The sequence below is a fragment of the Leucoraja erinacea genome, chromosome 6 (assembly GCF_028641065.1).
Source record: "Leucoraja erinacea ecotype New England chromosome 6, Leri_hhj_1, whole genome shotgun sequence".
Lineage (NCBI taxonomy): Eukaryota > Metazoa > Chordata > Chondrichthyes > Rajiformes > Rajidae > Leucoraja > Leucoraja erinaceus.
In genome coordinates, this window is record NC_073382.1 from 3069352 (window position 1) to 3088378 (window position 19027).

General features: G+C 45.6%; 1 protein-coding gene across 1 annotated transcript in view; it reads left to right on the forward strand.

Annotated features, from left to right (window-relative positions):
* The first annotated feature begins 1829 nt into the window (after positions 1–1829).
* tubgcp5 (tubulin, gamma complex associated protein 5) overlaps positions 1830–19027 on the forward strand; it is a 61133-nt gene continuing 43935 nt past the window's right edge. The window contains 7 exon segments of the mRNA XM_055636493.1: positions 1830–2046; positions 5622–5675; positions 5754–5862; positions 8975–9071; positions 15799–15878; positions 16467–16602; positions 18509–18626. Of these exon segments, the coding sequence (XP_055492468.1) occupies positions 1928–2046; positions 5622–5675; positions 5754–5862; positions 8975–9071; positions 15799–15878; positions 16467–16602; positions 18509–18626 (713 nt within the window). The 5' untranslated portion in view covers positions 1830–1927.

The window sequence follows — 19027 nt, forward strand, 5'->3', positions numbered from 1 at the left end:
CTGAAATTCTTCTCTCTCTCTCTCTAGACAGTGTACAAACTATAAAACATTGACATCCCTTCCAGATTTCCAGTAACTGCTTTCTTGCCTCCTTTACTAAGAACAAAGGGGACTAAATGGAATACTTTGTAACTTTGTCAGCGCCCTATATATATATGGCGACTGTTGTGTATACTCTGTGTATGCAAAGCAAAAGAATCTCACTGTGACATGTTGAATGTGATATTAAAGTATGATTCATTAATTCACTCAGTGTCTAGCCAATCAATAGTGCCATACTTGGTAGTGTTCGCACCTGTTAATAGAGAAAGCATCCTTGCCACTAGTATGCCACTAGCCTGAGGGTTAGTCAATGGTAATATAGGAAACGGCATCAAAACACCGGATACCTGAGTCCATCCGAAGATGAAGGTGGCGCAGCGGTAGAGTTGCGCTTGCAGCGCCGGAGACACGGTTCGATCCTGACTACAGGCCTGTACCCAGGTATGTTGCAAAACTTACTTTCAGCGGCGCTGCAGTTCTGCCGCTGCCCGTGCGCGCGACTTTGGCGCCTTTGAGAGGGGGGCGAGTTTAAAACGCGATTTTCTCTAGGCTGGTGAAATCGATGTTGTTCAGCCTACTTAGTTGCTGACGAACAATCGCTGCGAAATTCGTTTGCTGCAGGTATTTTTAAACTAAATTGGGTTATTTAATTGTTATAGTAAATTAAAAATCATCCTCTAAAGCCGCGAACCCCGACAACGGGACGGATCTCATGTAAGGGACAAGGCAAGGTAGGTTGTTTATTTTTACATTAAAAAATGCTTCTTAAGATCCCTTTATACAACATTTTATGTTGCGAGTAGCTGACTTGGGGGCCCATTCAATCCCGCAGTATCTTTCATGCCATATGGGCTTCAAATCCACCACAATGGCAGCATTCCAAACCAGCGCGTTCCACAGAATCCCACTCGCAAGCTGATTTAAATGGCCATTAATTTACAGCAATTGAACACTAAATCCCTTGCATTTGGCCTATAAATTAATGTAAATGAGATTTAAAAATCATGTTTTATTGTGAATTCTTGTATGAATGTTCTTTGGACACTTAGGCTATTTAAAAATGTTGATCTTTCCTTAAGAAATGGATAGATGTTTAGATCTAGTAATTGAATTTTGGAATTAGCTACAATTGGGTAACTAACTAATTATATGCTTTAATTTCAGGTCATCCAAGTAAGATTGTTTCATATTTGTTTCAGAATGCTTCAATCTATATTAACTGAAAATTTCTTTCAGTTCTCTTAATTTTTAATAAAGTTACGGGCTTTAGACTGTTCTTGATCACAGCTTTTGTGTTAAGTCAATGAAAAATCAATAGAGAACAAGATGCTAATTTCCGAGTATGAAAATGGGCATAACTTTTTTTAATACTGAAGATATGAAAGTGAATTAGGTGTCAAATTAAACTTTTTTTTGTGCTTTATCGGATGGGATAAATTGCAGACTGGATTTTTAAAATCTTGTAACATTGTGTAATCTTGTACAATTTTGTAACATTGCTACTGTACCGAGTTTGTAGGTTCTCCCCGTGACCGGCGTGGGTTTTATCCAAGATCTTCAGTTTCCTCCCACACTGCAAAGACGTCCAGGTTTGTAGGTGAATTGGCCTTGGGTTTGTATACTTGGTTAAAGTGTAAATTGTCCACAGTGTGTGTAGGCTTATGTTAGTGAGCGGGGATGGCTGGTCGGTGCGCACTCAGTGTGGACCGCAGCGTCCATTCTAAACTAAATAAATGTAAGAGTTTTGAGTTTTAAACGGCAGACATCTCCAACAGGGCCGTCGTGTTGCCATGCCGACGGCGCCATCATAGTGCTTCCGGCTGCGCGGGCCAGCGCTTCCGGCGCGCTCGAGCACCCTGTCTGTTGACAACCAACCGCCAAGAGAATGGCGCATTGGAACAAGTTCGAGAAGGATTTGAAGATGTTGATCCGGCAGGTCACCGGGCTCTCGGAGGAGAACCCCGAGTTCCAGATCGCTTTGCAGTACGCCTGGTCTAATGTCAGGTAACCCAGGGGGAGGAAGGGGACAGGAGAGGGAGAGAGGGGGGGAGGGGAGGGGGGGACAGGAGGGGGAGGGAGGGAGGGGGGGATAGGGGAGGGAAGGAGGGGGGATAAGGGAAGGAAGGAGGGGATATGGGAGGGAAGGAGGAGGAGGGGATAAGGAGAGGATAAGGAGGGGATAAGGGAGGGAAGGAGGGGATAAGGGAGGGAAGGAGGGGATGAGGGAGGGGAAGGAGGGAGGGAAAGGAGAGGGGGGGAGGGGAGGGAGGAATGAGGGGATAAGGGAGGGAAGGGAGGGGAGGGAGGATAAGGGAGGGGGATAAGGGAGGGAGGGAGGGGGGGAGGAGGGAGGGAAGGAGGGGATAAGGGGGAAGGGGGATAAGGGAGGGAAGGAGGGGATAAGGGAGGGAAGGAGGGATGAAGGGAGGGAAGGAGGGGATAAGGGAGGGAGGGGGAGGGGATAAGGGAGGGAGGGGGGAGGGGATAAGGGAGGGAGGGGGGAGGGGGGATAGGGAGGGAGGGGGGATAAGGGAGGGGATAAGGGAGGGAAGGGAGGGGGGATAGGGAGGGGGATAAGGGAGGGAAGGAGGGGATAAGGGGGAGGGGGGAGGAGGGAGGAGGGAAGGAGGGGATGAGGGAGGGAAGGAGGGGGGAAGGGAGGGGGGATAAGAAGGAGAGGATAAGGGAGAGAAGGAGGGGATAAGGGAGGGAGGGAGGGGATAAGGGAGGGAGGGAGGGAGAGGAGGAGGGAGGGAGGGGATAAGGGAGGGAGGGAGGGGATAAGGGAGGGAGGGAGGGGATAAGGGAGGGAGGGGTTGGAAGGAGAGGGGCTGGAGGGAGAGAAGGGAAGGGAGGAACCACAAAAACATAGAAAAACAGGTGCAGGAGTAGGCCCATTCGGCCCTTCGAGCCTGCACCGCCATTCAATATGATCATGCTGATCATCCAACTCAGTATCCCGTACCTGCCTTCTCTCCATACCCCCTGATCCCTTTAGCTACAAGGGCCACATCTAACTCCCTCTTAAATATAGCCAATGAACTGGCCTCAACTACCTTCTGTGGCAGAGAATTCCACAGATTCACCACTCTCTGTGTAAAAAAAAATAAAAAATTCTCATCTCAGTCCTAAAAGATTTCTCCTTTATCCTTAAACTGTGACCCCTTGCTCTGGACTTCCCCTACATCGGGAACAATCTTCCTGCATCTAGCCTGAGGGGGGGAGGTAATGGTGGTGATGAAGGAATAGTGGGAAGATTACGATAGAGTGAGGGGGTTAAGAGGCAGTAGGATGATAGTGGGTGAGGGGTTGGTCAATGGTTCGTTATTATCATCTGTACCATTGTACAGTGATATTTTTTTTGGATACGGTTTAGCAGAACATAGTAGTAGGCATGACTGACCATGGGTGATGCATCCTAATTTGCAAGTGATGTGTGGTCGGATGCAAGCCTGGGCGATGTCATATGGAGGACAGGCAGTTGCCCATGCAGCACATCCCCCCTCGCCACGTCGCTGATCGATCCAAAGGAGCAGCAGGGCTGTTACAGTTTAGCACCAGTGCCATCGCAAGAGCTGCCAGAGCGAGGTTGTAGGATATCCCGAGACTGGGATATGGCCACAAGGCAGTGGAGGTTTTAAATCAAAGTTTTCCCTCTCCTAGATGGACTGCATTCCCAGGCTGATGAGCCCCATCTGCCCGAGACTCATGGGGGCGGGAGCGTCTACCTTCCCGTGCAGGTCTATAGCACCTGCCCACTGCCCACAACAATCCCACAAAATATATAGAAATAGTCCACTGAGATGATATACAAGAGTCACAAGTTGTTGACGCCATTTTCAAAGTCCTAATTGTGTTAAGTGTAGTTGGCCATAAAGTCCCGTTGTTCTGGTGGCGTTGAAGGTAGGCCTGGCCAAGCTAAGCTCTGGGCGTCCTCCACCACTCTGTGCCACTGGTGATCACGGTGCCTGATCCAGTCGAACCTTAGGCTGCTGTAGGGCCTCCAGCGTAATCTCGCTCCAAATCGTCCCCTCTCCTCGCCCACCATTAAAGCTTTTGTGCTCCGGGGGTGCCTTCTGCAGCCAACCATGAGGGTGCGGAAAGTAAGACTCCAGTTCTTCTTACTGGACTTTTTATGCTTGCGTCCGCTGCCACCCTTTTCTCTGGTTAGAAACATAGAAACATAGAATATAGAAATTAGGTGCAGGAGTAGGCCATTCGGCCCTTCGAGCCTGCACCGCCATTCAATATGATCATGGCTGATCATCCAACTCGGTATCCCGTACCCGCCTTCTCTCCATACCCTCTGATCCCCTTAGCCACAAGGGCAACATCTAACTCCATCTTAAATATAGCCAATGAACTGGCCTCAACTACCTTCTGTGGCAGAGAATTCCACAGATTCACCACTCTCTGTGTGAAAAATGTTTTTCTCATCTCGGTCCTAAAAGACTTTTCCCCCTTATCCTTAAACTGTGACCCCTTGTTCTGGACTTCCCCAACATCGGGAACAATCTTCCTATATCTAGCCTGTCCAACCCCTTAAGAATTGTGTAGGTTTCTATAAGATCCTCTCTCAATCTCCTAAATTCTAGAGAGTATAAACCAAGTCTATCCAGTCTTTCTTCATAAGACAATCCTGACATCCCAGGAATCAGTCTGGTAAACCTTCTCTGCACTCCCTCTATGGCAATAATGTCCTTCCTCAGATTTGGAGACCAAAACTGTACGCAATACTCCAGGTGTGGTCTCACCAAGACCCTGTACAACTGCAGTAGATCTCGGGGATGAGCAGGCGGTTTCCCTCTCGAGGGCAGGCTTCCTCACTCTGTGGCGGGCGAACCAGGCCTGCTGCCAGCGGATAGCCGTGGCACCTCGGTGAAGTGAGGGAAGGAGTAGTGGGGTGAGGGTGGGTGAGGAGAGATGTAGTAGTGGGTGAGGAAAGAGGAGGCAGAGTAGGGTGAGGGTGGACGAGGAGAGAGGCAGCGGGATGAGGGTGCATGAGGAAAGGGCAGAAGGTGAGGGTGTGTGAGGAGAGGAGTAGCGAGGAGAGGGTTGGTGAGGAATCTGCAAGGTAAGGGTGGGTGAGGTGAGGGGAGGGGTAATCAGAATCATACATTAGATAAATAGGACCTCTGGGCTAACTCCATGCCAAGATGCCCAATTTCAGCTAGTCTCATTTACTTGTGTTTGTCCAAACCTTTCCTATTCATGAACCTGTCCCAATGTCTTTTAAATGTTGATATTGCACCTGCTGCAACTACGTCTTCTGGCAGCTCATTCACTGAGTTTGTAGGGTGTGGATTTTCTCTGGGTTCTCCGGTTTCCTCCCTCATTCCAAAGATGTGCAGGTTTGTAGGTTAGTTGGCTTCTGTAAATTGTCCCTAGTGTGAAGACTAGATTTAGTGAGCAGGTGATCGCTGGTCGGCGCGGACGTGGTGGGCCGAAAGGCCTGTTTCCATGCTGAATCTCTCTAAAACCTTTTTTCTGTGGTGTAAACGTATTATTCTAATTGTTTTTTCTGTTGCATAAAGATTCCCATTTAATACTTAATTTGTTAAACACTTTATTACTTTCAGATTCCATCAGTTTCTTGACATTGATAGCAACAAAATAACGCGTGTGATTGATGGGTAAGCTGTTCCACACACTTGTAAACTTTTTTTCAAAAAATTGTGAAATGTGTAGATTAATACATTGTTTTTTCTTAGTATTCATGAAAAGCTGACAATTCATTCAGAGCTCCCTAAAGCTTTAAGCTGGCGAAGGCTAACGGAGGAATTTTTGGAGTTGCCTCTGGAGACAGTTGAAGGAACAAAGGTAATCAGTCAAATGGTCTGGTGTAGTTTGATGGAATTAGACATCAATAATTTGTCATATTTATTTGGAAATGAATAACCCTTTCTCCTGATTACATACTCCCCTTCCACTTGTACTCCCTCATCAGGCCTTTTACTCATCCTTGATTTTTGTTGTTGTTTTCAATTGGCAATGCAAACCACCTTGATTTTTCCATTGCAATCTCACTCGTTCCAATTTTAGTCCATCTGTATGTACATCACTCATTTCAGACCAATCTGACCTTGTCATCAAACCTGCTTACATGGAGGTTGCTGTTGTGGTCTGGTGCACTAACCTTTACCTTGTGTATGTCAGATGCCAGCTTTGTGGCATCTTCTCATATCTCCCTCTGGATTATGACCTCGTTAACAAACACCAGATTAAAAAAAACAAGAATCATTTGTCCAGTCTCTTCCCACTAACATCCAGACACCTCTTTTGTTCTCCACCATTTTGATAGTTTTGATAGATCCTATCTGGCTCATCTTTGCAATGGATGCCAAGTCTCCATGCATGTTTCTATCCCATCAGGATGGTCTTGGGGCCCTGTGTTTTTCTGGAACAAAGACCCAAGCAGTACCCATTAACATTCTCATTCACTTTGCTGAACCTGTACTTGCCTTCAAATACTTATGATTCCTTCCATTTTCTACAGATAAAGGGTAGCCATGGTCACTTGCATGGGCCCTAGCCATGTCTATCTTTTTGTAGGCTACATGGAACTGTCCTTGCTTTCATGTGTAGGAGCTGCAAATGCATGTTTAAGCTGAAGATAAACACAAAATGCTAGGAGGGCACATCATCCGAGGACGTACACACCATTGAGGATAAATGGGGATACTGTGGATAGGGTGAGCTGTTTTAAATATCTGGGAGTCCACATCTCTGAGGATATGACATGGACATCACACGCCACAGCACTCGTGAGTAAGGCAAGGCAGCGCCTTTACCACCTCAGGCAATTGAGGAAATTCAGAGTGTCTCCGAGGATCCTCCAGTGCTTCTACGCAGCGGCTGTGGAAAGCATCTTGTCCGGAAATATTACCATCTGGTTTGGGAATTGCTCTGCCCAGGACAAGAAGGCTCTGCAGAGAGTAGTGCGTTCGGCCGAACGCACTATGGGAACTTCACTCGCCCCCCCTGCAGGAACTATACATCAGGAGGTGCAACTCCAGAGCCAATAAAATCATGGGAGACCCCTTCCACCCATGCAACGGACTGTTCCAGCTGCTACGGTCAGGCAAACGCCTGCGTTGCCATGCTGTGAGAACGGAGAGGTTGAGAAGGAGTTTCTTCCCAGAGGCCATTCGGACTGTAAACTCCTATCTCACCAGGGACTAACTTTACTGACCGTTTTTCCTTCCAATATTTAATATGTAAAAGAATATGTGTGTGTTTATGATTGTGTTTATAGTTTGTTTGGTTGTTTGTTTGTTTGTCTTTTTGCACAAAGTCCGCGAGCATTGCCACTTTTCATTTCACTGCACATCTCGTATGTGTATGTGACAAATAAACTTGACTTGACTTGAGTAACTCAGCCGGACAGGCATCATCTCTGTATAGAAGGAATGGGTGACGTTTCGGGTGGAGACTTCTTCAGACTGTCAAGGGAGTGGGAGTTAAAAGATATGGAAGTGTAGGGTATGAAAAGGAGACAAAGGGGATGGAGATCAAGGATAATGTAGAATTGATCATTGTTAACTAGGAGAACGTAACAATAAAGCAAACATAAAATGTAAACGAGCACAGTCAAACTGGTTTGAGAACTGTGAAGGGGGGGGTGGGGGGGGTGGTAAGAGAGGGAAAGCAAGAGTTACTTGAAGTTAGAGAAGTCAATATTAATACCGCTGGTGTAAGCTGCCCAAGTGAAATACAAGGTGTTGTTCCTCCAATTTGTGCTGGGCCTCACTGAGAATGGTGGAGGCGCAGGACAGAAAGGTCAGTGGGAATGGGAGAGGGAGTTAAAGGATTTTGCACTTTAAGCCTATTTGCTTTAAGCCAATTTTGGTAGCCCCCTCAAACAATTCTCTGGAACATCGGTGACTGCATTGGTATTGCTTCCTTTATTCGTGCAGAACTCCTCTTTTTCATCACCTTCATCACCAACTTCGAATCTGCCCGCAAATTCACGGGACAATATCTAGCATCTCTTCCTTTTTCTAGGTATTACTGTCTCCATCACAAGAGACAGTCTTGCCAATGATAGATAAACCTACCAACCCCGCAGACGACCTCGACTATACCTCCTCTCACCTAACCTCTTGTAAGGGTACCATCCCTTTCTCTCTTTCTCTGTCTCCACTGCATCCAAGGTTCAAGGGTTTCTGAAATGTCCTCCTTCCTTTGCACCTATTTCCTGCACGTCTGCCCTGACCCACTCTCTCCCAAGGCAGAGCAGCATAGAGTTCCCTTGGTTGGAACTCCAAATGTTGGAATTCTGAGCAAAACATAGAGTGCTGGAGGAACAACAGATCAGGCATGTGAGAGTTGGAACTGAAATCAACACTGTGGCAGGGATAATGTGCAGGATTCTCATTTCTGATTAATGTATTAAACCTTGATAGATGCGAAGGGTGTAATGCTGAATGAGGATATTTATTTGATGTTGAGACTCACAGCTGCTCAGTTACAACTGAGTGAACTAACTACATCTGATGACATGATGTCTGAAGAAGGGTCTCGACCTGAAACGTGAGTCTGAAGAGGGGTCTCAACCCAACATGTCACCCATTCTTTCCCTCCAGAAATACTGCCTGTCCCGCTGAGTTACTCCAGCATTTTGTGTCTACATCTGGTCAGTATATCTTGAAGGAAGGGGGATTTTTCCAAAGTTAAGATCATACAGAACAAGTAGCAGATCCCATTGTTACCTTCAGTCTTCTACCAATTGCTTAAGTACTGGGGTTGAAAATTGCAATATTTTTGAAAAATTAATTCCTGTTTAAGATTTTGTGTTAAGATTTTTAAAAGTGAATCTACTTGAAAATAACTTATCACTGGAATTTTGGAACTTTGTCTCAAGTTTTTTTTAATTTGTGATGAATTCTTGTAACTATTGTTTGCAATGGCTTTATTTTACTTATTTTTGCAGACGAAGGAACACTATGCAATACTATCTCTCTTGCTGACCCTTTCTGATTCACCTTCTAATTCTCAGTATGCTGAGAAGCCAAGAAAGAAAGAAGAGGGTGAGTCATTGTATTAGCCCTTCGTAACACTAGAAGTCTGATAATTTAGTATTTGTGAGAATTTGATGCCAGATTAATGGATTTTCCAGATTTATTGAGTATTATTTCTATTAACACCTTAATGCTCATTTTCTTTTAGATGTTAAAAAATAATGTTTTGCATTTACATTTTCTAAATTGGAAGGGAACTGGTGCTCTGGTGAGTGGGGATGCATTATGGGAACCAGGGCATTGGTGAGTGTAAAAGGAATGGGCAAATATCACCTGGTGAGTCAGATGCCGAACTGTCAGGTTTGTTGAATAGTCGGATAGTAGATTATCAGAGGTTTACTGTAAAAGCACCACAAACTGCTATGTGAATGTTTAGTAATTGAATGGAGGATAGCTAATGTCATCCCACTTTTCAAGAAAGGAGTGAGAGAGAGAATACGGGGAATTGTAGTCCAGTTAGCCTGACGTCAGTGGTGGGAAGATACTGGAGTCAATTATTAAAGAAGTAAATAGGATAGCAGTAAAAGGATTGGTCCAAGTCAGCATTGGTTTATGAAGGGGAAGTCCTCCTTGGCTAATCTTCTGGAATTTTTTAAGGATGTGACAAGTAAAATGGATTAAGTAGAGTCAGTGGATGTAGTGTATCTGGACTTTCAGAAAGCCTTTGATAAGGTCCCACAGGAGATTATTGGGCAAAATTAGAGCACATGGTATTGGGGGTAACTGTTTACAATATATATTAATGATTTAGATGATGGAATAATAATAATAATAATAATATCTTTTATTATTGCACATAAGCGCAACGAGATTTGGTATGCAGCTTCCAACCGATGTCATAACATAAATAAATAATAAATTTGGATTTAGATGTCCCGAGAACATGGATTGTAAAAAGAACAGTAAAACAGTCAAAACAGTTCACAGACTAAAGTGCAGATTTGTCTGTGCGACGTGACCATCCGAGGGAGATAGTCCAGTGGGGATGGGGGGCACTCAGCAGGGCCGGTTCAGAGCCGCTATAGCTCTGGGAATGAAGCTGTTCCTGAGTCTGGAGGTTCGGGCGTAGAAGGCCTTGTAACGTCTGCCGGAGGGAAGTAGTTCGAACAGTCCATTACAAGGGTGTGAGGAGTCTTTATGGATGCTGATGGCCTTCCTGAGGCACCGTGTGTGGTAAATGCCCTCCAAAGCTGGTAGCTGTGTCCCACTAGCGAATTTGCAGATGACACAAAGCTGGGTCAGTGTGAACTGCAAAGAGGATGCTAGGAGGTTGCAGGGTGACTTGGACAGGTTGAGTGAATGGGCAGATGCATGGCAGATGCAGTGTAATGTAGATAAATGTGAGGTTATCCACAATGGCGGCAAGAACAAGGAGGCAGATTATTATTTCAATGGTGTCAGATTAGGAAAAAGGGAAGTGCAACAAAACCTGGGTGTCCTTGTACACCAGTGACTGAAAGTAAACATGCAGGTACACCAGTCACTGAAAGTAAACATGCAGATACAGCAGGCAGTGAAGAAAGCTAAAGGCATGTTGGCCTTCATAACGTGAGGATTTGAGTATAGGAGTAAAGAGGTCCTTCTGCAGTTGTACAGGGCCCTGGTGAGACCACATCTGGAGTATTTGTGCAGTTTTGGTCTCCTAAATTGAGGAAGGACATCCTTGCTATTGAGGGAGTGCAGTTTAGGTTCACAAAGTTAATCCCCGGGATGGCGGGACTGTCATATGATGAAAGATTAGAAAGACTGGAATTCACTGGAATTTGTATTCACTGGAATTTAGGAGGATGAGAGGACATCTTCTGGAAACATATACAATTATAAAAGGACTGGACAAGCTAGATGCAGGAAAAAAATTCCCAGAACCAGGGGGCCACGGTCTAAGAATAAAGGAGAGGCCATTTAAAACTGAGATGAGAAAAAAAGTTTTCACCCAGAGAGTTGTGAATTTGTGGAATTCTCTGCCACAGTAGGCAGTGGATGCCAATTCACTGGATGAATTTAAAAGATAGAGCTCTTGGGGCTAGCGGAATCAAGGGGTATGGGGGAGAAGGCAGGCACGGGTTACTGGCTGTGGATGATCAGCCATGATCACAATGAATGGCGGTGCTGACTCGAAGGGCCAAATGGCCTCCTCCTGCACCTATTTTCTATGTTCCTATTTTTTATGAATATTTACTTGTCTGAAATAATTGCAGCCCCTGTGTACCCAATTAGTGAGCTAGGACTCAGACTGTTAGTTAATGTGCACCTTATCATATCGTTGAATGTTTTTTTAACTATGATCAAGAATTTCATTGTTCTGTTTTGGGACAGCAATAAAACACACTCTAGACTCTCTAAAGTCACCTTTTCGTTACCTTTTATTTCAGACCTTGGTTAGGTATGCAAATGTGCAGGTTTCCTTTACAACCTTTACTTAATTAAAAAACAAGAAAATTGACCAACCATTCAAAGGAAATGAAAGAAGCAGCAAAACCTAATCTTTCGAGTTCTAATCCTCTGTCAGTCCCGAGGTTCTGACAAGAGCTCACAAGACATTGTTCCACAGCTGCTCTCTGGCCCACTTTTTCCAGAACTTTCTGATTATTGTTTCGGTAGTATTTTGCTTCTGGTTTTATTTGAAGGAAGTAGTTCAGATAGAAACTGCAGAAGAAATTGGAAGGAAAACGGAAAATATTATTCTGAACCGTTACCTATTTTGGGGCACGTTTGTGAATTACTGCATTATTTGGATACCTGGATTGTTCCTGCCCTGTTTTATGTCAGAATAAATGCTCTGTTTCAGCCAGGTGCTATGAAATAAGAAAGTTACAGGCTGATTTCAAGATTCAAGGGGTTTATTATCATGCCAGTTCCATACACGGTACAATCCTGTGCGAAAATCTTGCGCTGGAGGATTCCGTACAGTAAATTTAACATTAAACTAGACTGAGTGGGACCCATTGGGTCCCAGCATCACAGGGGAGGGCTGGTTCCCCAACACAATATTCCACCTCTCTACCAATTCCAATATTGGTGGCCAGTGGGGGGGGCTTTCTGGAGCGTTAGTATGGGTGTTGTGGGCTGAAGGGACTGGTTTCCAGAGGGCTAGTATAGACATTGTGGGCTGAATGGATTATTGGGCTGGCAGCTCAGTCACTTAAGCCTGTTGTGCTGGCAGCTCACTCACTCACGGCTGGTGGGCTAGCAGTTGACTCACAGCTATTCCTTGAAATTCCACTTCAAGCAGGGTGCAAGGCCACCAAATTCAAGTGCAGTTTCTTACCACTTCAAGCAGGGTGCAAGGCCACTAAAGACAGAGTCGTGACCCCTCCCTCCTCTTGCAGAGACACGCCCACACTTCTGGGTTTTATAGTCCCACCCCACTCCCACCAGAAGGGGCGTGGCCTTCATGGCGTGATTGACAGGAGAGAGAATCTCAACATTTTTAAAACACTAATAACTCTTATTTTTCATCAATGGGAAAAATCCTCTTATCCTGTGCAGCGGAGGGGGACTCCGATGGCCATAAATCACAGCAGTAAGTGGCAGCATTTTCTTTAAAAATCAATATACAGGACAACAGGAAGTGGTCAAGATCAGACTTTTAGTAATATAGATTATAAAGTGCATGCATTAAATTATAAAGTGAACATTAAATTATAGACAGTTCAGGTGAGTTTCAGGGCTGGTTGATTCAGCAGTCCGATTGCCTGGAGGAAAAAGCTGTTTGAGTGCCTGGTGGTAATGGAGCTGATGCTCTAGTACCTTCTGCCTGAGGGCAGCAGGCAGAATTGACCGTGGTCCGGGTGGCTGGGGTATTTTGATGATCCTCAGGGCTTTTCCAATGCACCGCTTGGAGTAAATCCTGGAGGGAGGGCAGCTCACACCCGATGATGTGTAGGGCCGTCCGCACCACTCTGCAGGGCCCTTCGGGCGTGGCTGGTGCAGCTGCCGTGCCAGGTGAAGTTACAGCCTGTCAGGATGCTCTCCACGATGCCTCTGTAGAAATCCCTGAGGACCTGGGGGTTCAGACCAAATTTCTTCAGTCGCCTGAGGTAGAGGTGTTATTGTGCCTTTTTTGTGATGGTGGAAATGTGGGTGGTCTAGGTCAGGTCCTCTATGATGTGTGGCCACCGAGGAACTTGAAGCTCTACACCGCTGATGTTAATGGGTGGATGTGCCCCCCCCCCCCCCCCCCTTGTAGTCGACAATCATCACCTTGATCTTGTCAACATTGAGAGACATTGGCACCACCTTGTCAGGGCCATTACCCCCTCTCTGCAGGCCGACCCGTCCCCGTTGGTGATCTGACCCACGACTTTATAGTGTCACCTGCAAACTTGACGATGGTTTTGGTGTCATGTTGGGCCACACAGTCGTGTGTGTACAGGGAGTACAGGAGGGGGCTGAGGACACACCCCTGAGGTTCGCTAATGTTGAGGGTGAGGGCTGTGGAGGTGTGGTCTCCAATCTTCACCACCTGGGTCGGTCCGTCAGGAAATCCAGGATCTAGGTGCACAGACCGCAGGTCCAGGAGCTTGCCGAGGAGCTTAGAGGGCACAATTGTGTTGAATGCTGAACTGTAGCCTATGAACAGCATCTTAATATAAGTGTCCATCTTGTCCAGGTGGTGAGGGCGGTGTGAAGGGTGTGGGCGATGGCGTCATCTGTTGATCTTTTGGGGCGGTAGGTAAATTGGCAGGGGTCCAGATTGTTGGGTAGTGAGGAGCAGATTGTCGTTGACTAGCTTCTCAAAGCATTTGCTGATGATGGGTTTCAATGCTATGGGTCGCCAGTTGTCGAGGGTGGTGGGTTTGTTGTGCTTGGGTATGAGGATGATGGCGGAGGTTTTCAGACAAGAGGGGATGGATCTTAGGGAAAGCGTGAGGTTAAAAATGTTGGTGAAATGTCGGCTAGCTGACTTGCACATGCCTTCAGGACGCGACTGGGTTTGCCATCCTGACTGACTGCTTTGCGAGTGTTGATTCTCTGAAGCACGCTGTCCTCTGTGATGGTCGGGGTGCTTCCTCTTGAACCGAGCGTAGAAGTTGTTTAGCTCGTCCGGAATGGAAGCTGCGGTGTTGGTGGTGTAGTAGGGGACTTTGTAGTCCTTTATGGTCCGAAGACACTGCCAGAGGTGCCGTGGGTTGCTAGAGGTGAGATTGGCTTCCACCCTCTCGCTGTAGTGTCTTTTGGCTCCGAGGATTGTACTGGGTTTGGAAACAACCGTAATCTTTTGGTCGGAACACTTTTCTCCACGCATTTCCGGATGAACCCGGTGACCAAAGATCCTTTACTGTGTCTTTGTACTCATTGATGCTGCCGTTCGAACTGGCCCGGAATATCTCAGTCCACCCAATCAAAATAGTCCTGAAGTGTGGAGTCTGCTTGGTTTGTCCAGCGTTGAACTGACCTAGAGGCGGGGGCTTTCCATTTGAGCCTCCGCCTATAGGCGGGGAGGAGCAGGATGGAGGATTGGTCTGATTTGCCCAATGATGGGTGGGGGGGCGGCTTTGTAGCCATGGCGGAAGGTGATGTAGCTGTGATTCAGTATGCGGTCTCAGCACGTGGGGCAGGAGATGTGTTGGTGGGGTTATGGGAGGACCTCTCAGGTCGGCGCTGTAGAAGTTCCCCGCGTTGATGAAGGCAGCGTCTGGGTGTGTGGTCTTCTGCGTGCTGATGGTCTTATACAGTTCCCGCTGTGCCTGCTCTGTATTCTGTCTGGTCAGAGGAAGCGAACTTCACACTTCAGCAGTGTTTTGGAAACACTGACTGGAAGGCGTTTGCAGCCCAGGCCACCCTTGACAGTTCATCCAGGGCTAACCTGAAGAGGGGCATCAGGACACCGCTTTCAGGTCAGGCGATGCTCGAGCCTACAGTTCATCCAGGGCTAACCTGAAGAGGGGCATCAGGAAGGCCAAGCACTGCCATAAGCTCAGGATTGAGGAGCACTTCAACAACAACTCTGACCCCCAACGCATGTGGCAAGGCATCCAGGCCATCACGGACTACAGACCCTCCAACACCACCCCCACATCCAGCGATGCCTCCTTCCTTGAGGAGCTTAATCACTTCTATGACCGCTTCGACAGGGACAATCTAGAGACAGCCATCAAGGCTGTGCTACCTGCCGATCACCAGCCCCTCACACTCACCCCCTACGAAGTATACGTGGCACTGAGTAGGACTAATGCACGTAAAGCTGCTGGCCCTGACGGCATCCCCGGGCGCCGGATCTCTACGTTTTACCATTGATATATAAAGAAAGTCTATTGCAATGAAGCGAGTTGTATTATAATTGTTACTTACTTTAACTGACAATTGGTTTTAAGTGATGTGAATTTAAATAATGTTTAAAGTGCATCATTTCATTCTAGTTCTCTTTGAAGAGCTTAGTTTGTTTTCAGAATTTTGCAGCTGCAGCGCCTTGCAGTTTATTTAACTTCCCTCAATACATTTTGTTTTGGAGGATGTGTATACCAAACATGGAATGAGGAAAATAAGCAGAGGAGACTGAAAATGTGTCCATTTGGGTGACTTTTCAGGAATCCTGTGGAGTTGGAGAAAAAGAGAAAAAGAAAAAGAGTGTGGTGTAAATACCTAAAGTTTGGCTAAGTGATGTGGGAATGCATAGGAGACCACTGATAGTGGTGGAGTGCAGTGGTGTAGAGTTAGGCTAATGTATGGTGACTGCTACCTTAAAGCTTTTTCCAGTTGGGCAATTGTCACACTAAAAGTTTTTTTTCTGCAGTGAAACATGATGACTTTGACTGGGGGAAATACCTGATGGAAGGTGAAGAAATTGATATTGGACCTTATCCAGACACTCCAGTGAGTAACGTACTTGGAATTATTTTCTCTTTCTCCTCTATTGTGTACCTTCTTGTTATGTTTTACTTTGGACTAATTGTGTTCTTGAAGATCTTCTGAGGACCGTGTGTACGTGATTGGCAAGGTTACCCATTGCTATTATCCATACTGAGCCATGTAAATGCTCTGACACTTGAATTTTAAAATTATTTTGCATCAAATTTCCTTTGCATCATCCTCAAAATTTGTCATACTTTCTCTTCACCTGACCTATGAAACTTACCACTGTTAAAGTTCCCGTGCTTGGTCTTCATTTGGTGACATTTTTTATTGCCCCTTTTCGCGTCAGCATTATGGCTAAATAAGCTGATTGATCTTTACCTTTTGGAACTCTTTACGAAAGTGTCATCTATCTTTTCATCAACCTTGGGATTCCTTTATTAAAAAAAAGTGTTATGCGTCTAAGCTTCTGATCATTTTAAATACTTTGCACAGCGTACTGTGCTTTCTTCTGTACTCTCTCTTTCCCACCCTTCCCTCAATCTCAACATGATACTGAGTCAATTTCCACAATTGTATGATATAGATTTATACCTTTTTAAATCTTAGGAGTGGTCTGAAGACGAAAGTGAAGAAGAACTCCAAGAGTCTCTGAGCAGAGAGGACTCGGGTATTCAGGTTGACAGAACAACACCAGAAGAGCAAGCACACATTAAGAAAGCGGAGCCCCATGCCTCTTTAAAAGGTATATGTTGTAAAAGTCTCATCTTCAAGCCAGTAATTGATTGAATTGGGCTGACTGCTTTGAAAAAGTTACATTCCCCTTTGCTTCAGTAAATGTACAGTCTAGGGCGAGTGAGTTGAACACAAGTTGCGCATTCTAGACCAGGGGCTAGAAAAATAGCTTGTGGCTTCCCTCTTTTTATTTGGAAAACCTGGTGGGATTTGAGTATGTGATGACTGGATTGGGCCTGGCTGGAATTATGTCTTGGATTGCATTGCCCACTTTGTATGGAGGAGAGGAGAGTAGCTAGTTGAAATATAGCACAGAGGTCCTTAAATGTATCATTCCTACATTCAATAAAAAAGACAATTTGAAGCAAATGTGGATTGAATTTGTCCATGTTTTCAAATGTTTTTTAGAGAAAAGATTACATGTATCCTAGCAACTATCCCAATTAGTGTTTCTAATATTTACTAGACCAAGGGGGACCCGTTGGGTTCCGTCCCCTCAACGTGTGGTTGCGCGGGGGTTGGACGGCCTGTGGCGTCACACACATACTAACCACCCTCCACACACACACACACAACACACACACACACACACACACACACACACACACACACACACACACACACACACACACACACACACACACACACACACACACACACACACACACACACATCCACTATCCCCCCCCCCCACACACACTAACTCCCCCCCCCCCCCGATATTATATTAATATTATTCATTTGCTCCTTTTATCCCATCCCCTGCCCTATCCACTCACGCATAGCTCCCAACCCGCAGGCGCAGCCCGAAAGGGAGAGGGAGGGGGGTAGAGAGAGAGCAGAGAGAGAGAGAGAGAGAGGAGGCAGAGAGGCAGAGAGAGGGAGCGGGCAGAGAGGGCAGAGGAGAGAGAAAGGGAGAGAGAGAGAGAGAGAGAGGCAGAGAGGGGCAGAGAGACAGAAAAAAAGGGGGGGGGGGGGGAGCAGAGGGGATGAGTGGAAGGGGGAGGAGAGGGGAGTGGGAAGAGAGAGGAAGGATTGGGGTTGAAGGCAAAAGAGCGCCTTGGGGCAATACAAACATATGGAGATCCTCCGTGTCCCTCTCGCTCATGCACACACATATGCATATCGACACCCGGCGACACATGCGGGCGGGCAGGCGTCGACCCGAGGACTGAGCAAGGCGGCGGGCTGGCGTCGACCCGAGGACCGAGGTCAGCGAGTTTGTCCGGTCATCTCTGGGCTCGTTCTTTCTACGCCTTTGGTATAACTGGGGGGGGGGGTGGCCGGGGGGAGACATCACTCGAAGCGCGTGGAAAATTGCGTGTGTGACGGAGCGAAGGCGGAGCCGATCAGTCCCATTCTGACGTAATCAGCGAGAGCTGCTTGTTTAAATTCAAAGTCTTTTGATGTACTTTTAAAAAAAAATCAGTAATAAGTCAAGAAATAAAGCAACATTTTCAAATAAGGTGTTTTTGGACTAGGGAAAAATGTCAACTGGAATATGTAAACATTTTATCGTTACCGCAAAGTTTTTCGCAAAGACGTAAAAACACACATATACACACACACAAGACCATAATTTTAATAAGTATATGATATAGAATATATACACACACACACACACACACACACACACACACACACACACACACACACACACACACACACACACACACACACACACACACACACACACACACACACACACATACATAACGAAGAGTTTTAGTAATATAGATATACTTGGTGGCTCAAAATAATGTGGGCATCGACCAAACTGGTTGAAGGAACTAATCTTGTGCATGGGATTACAAAATGTGAAAATACCATTCTGAAGAGTTTTTCTACATCAAAATTTGTCATCAAAACATAATGACTAAAGTTGTTTGTACTAACCCTTTTGTTTTTGGAACTAGCAAGTGAACCGGAAGTACAGTTGTGGTTGGAGCAACATGTTGTCATCCAGTATTGGACAAATAAATCATCTAAATGTAGTCACAGCTTTCATCTGCATTCCAATTTAGCAGCTGTCTGGTAAGAAATCATTTGTCATCGTATTTTAATAGCTTGTCTCCTGGGCATAATGGAATGCTAACATAACTGAGAATGACATTGTATTAAATATGTTAAACAGTTTAGATCCTTTATAGATGACAATGTTTAGCAATGTTACAAAATTTTGAGATTTAAAAAATCAAGTCTGCAATTTATCCCATCAGATAAAGCATAAAAAGAAGTTTAATTTGACACCTAATTCACTTTCATATCTCAAGTATTTAAAAGGTTATGTCCATTTTCATACTCGGAAATTAGCATCTTGTTCCCTATTGATTTTCTATGGACATAACAAAAAAGCTGTGATCGTGGACAGTCAAAAGCCCATAACTTTCTTAAAATTAAGAGAACTGAATGAAATTTCAGTTATCATAGATTGA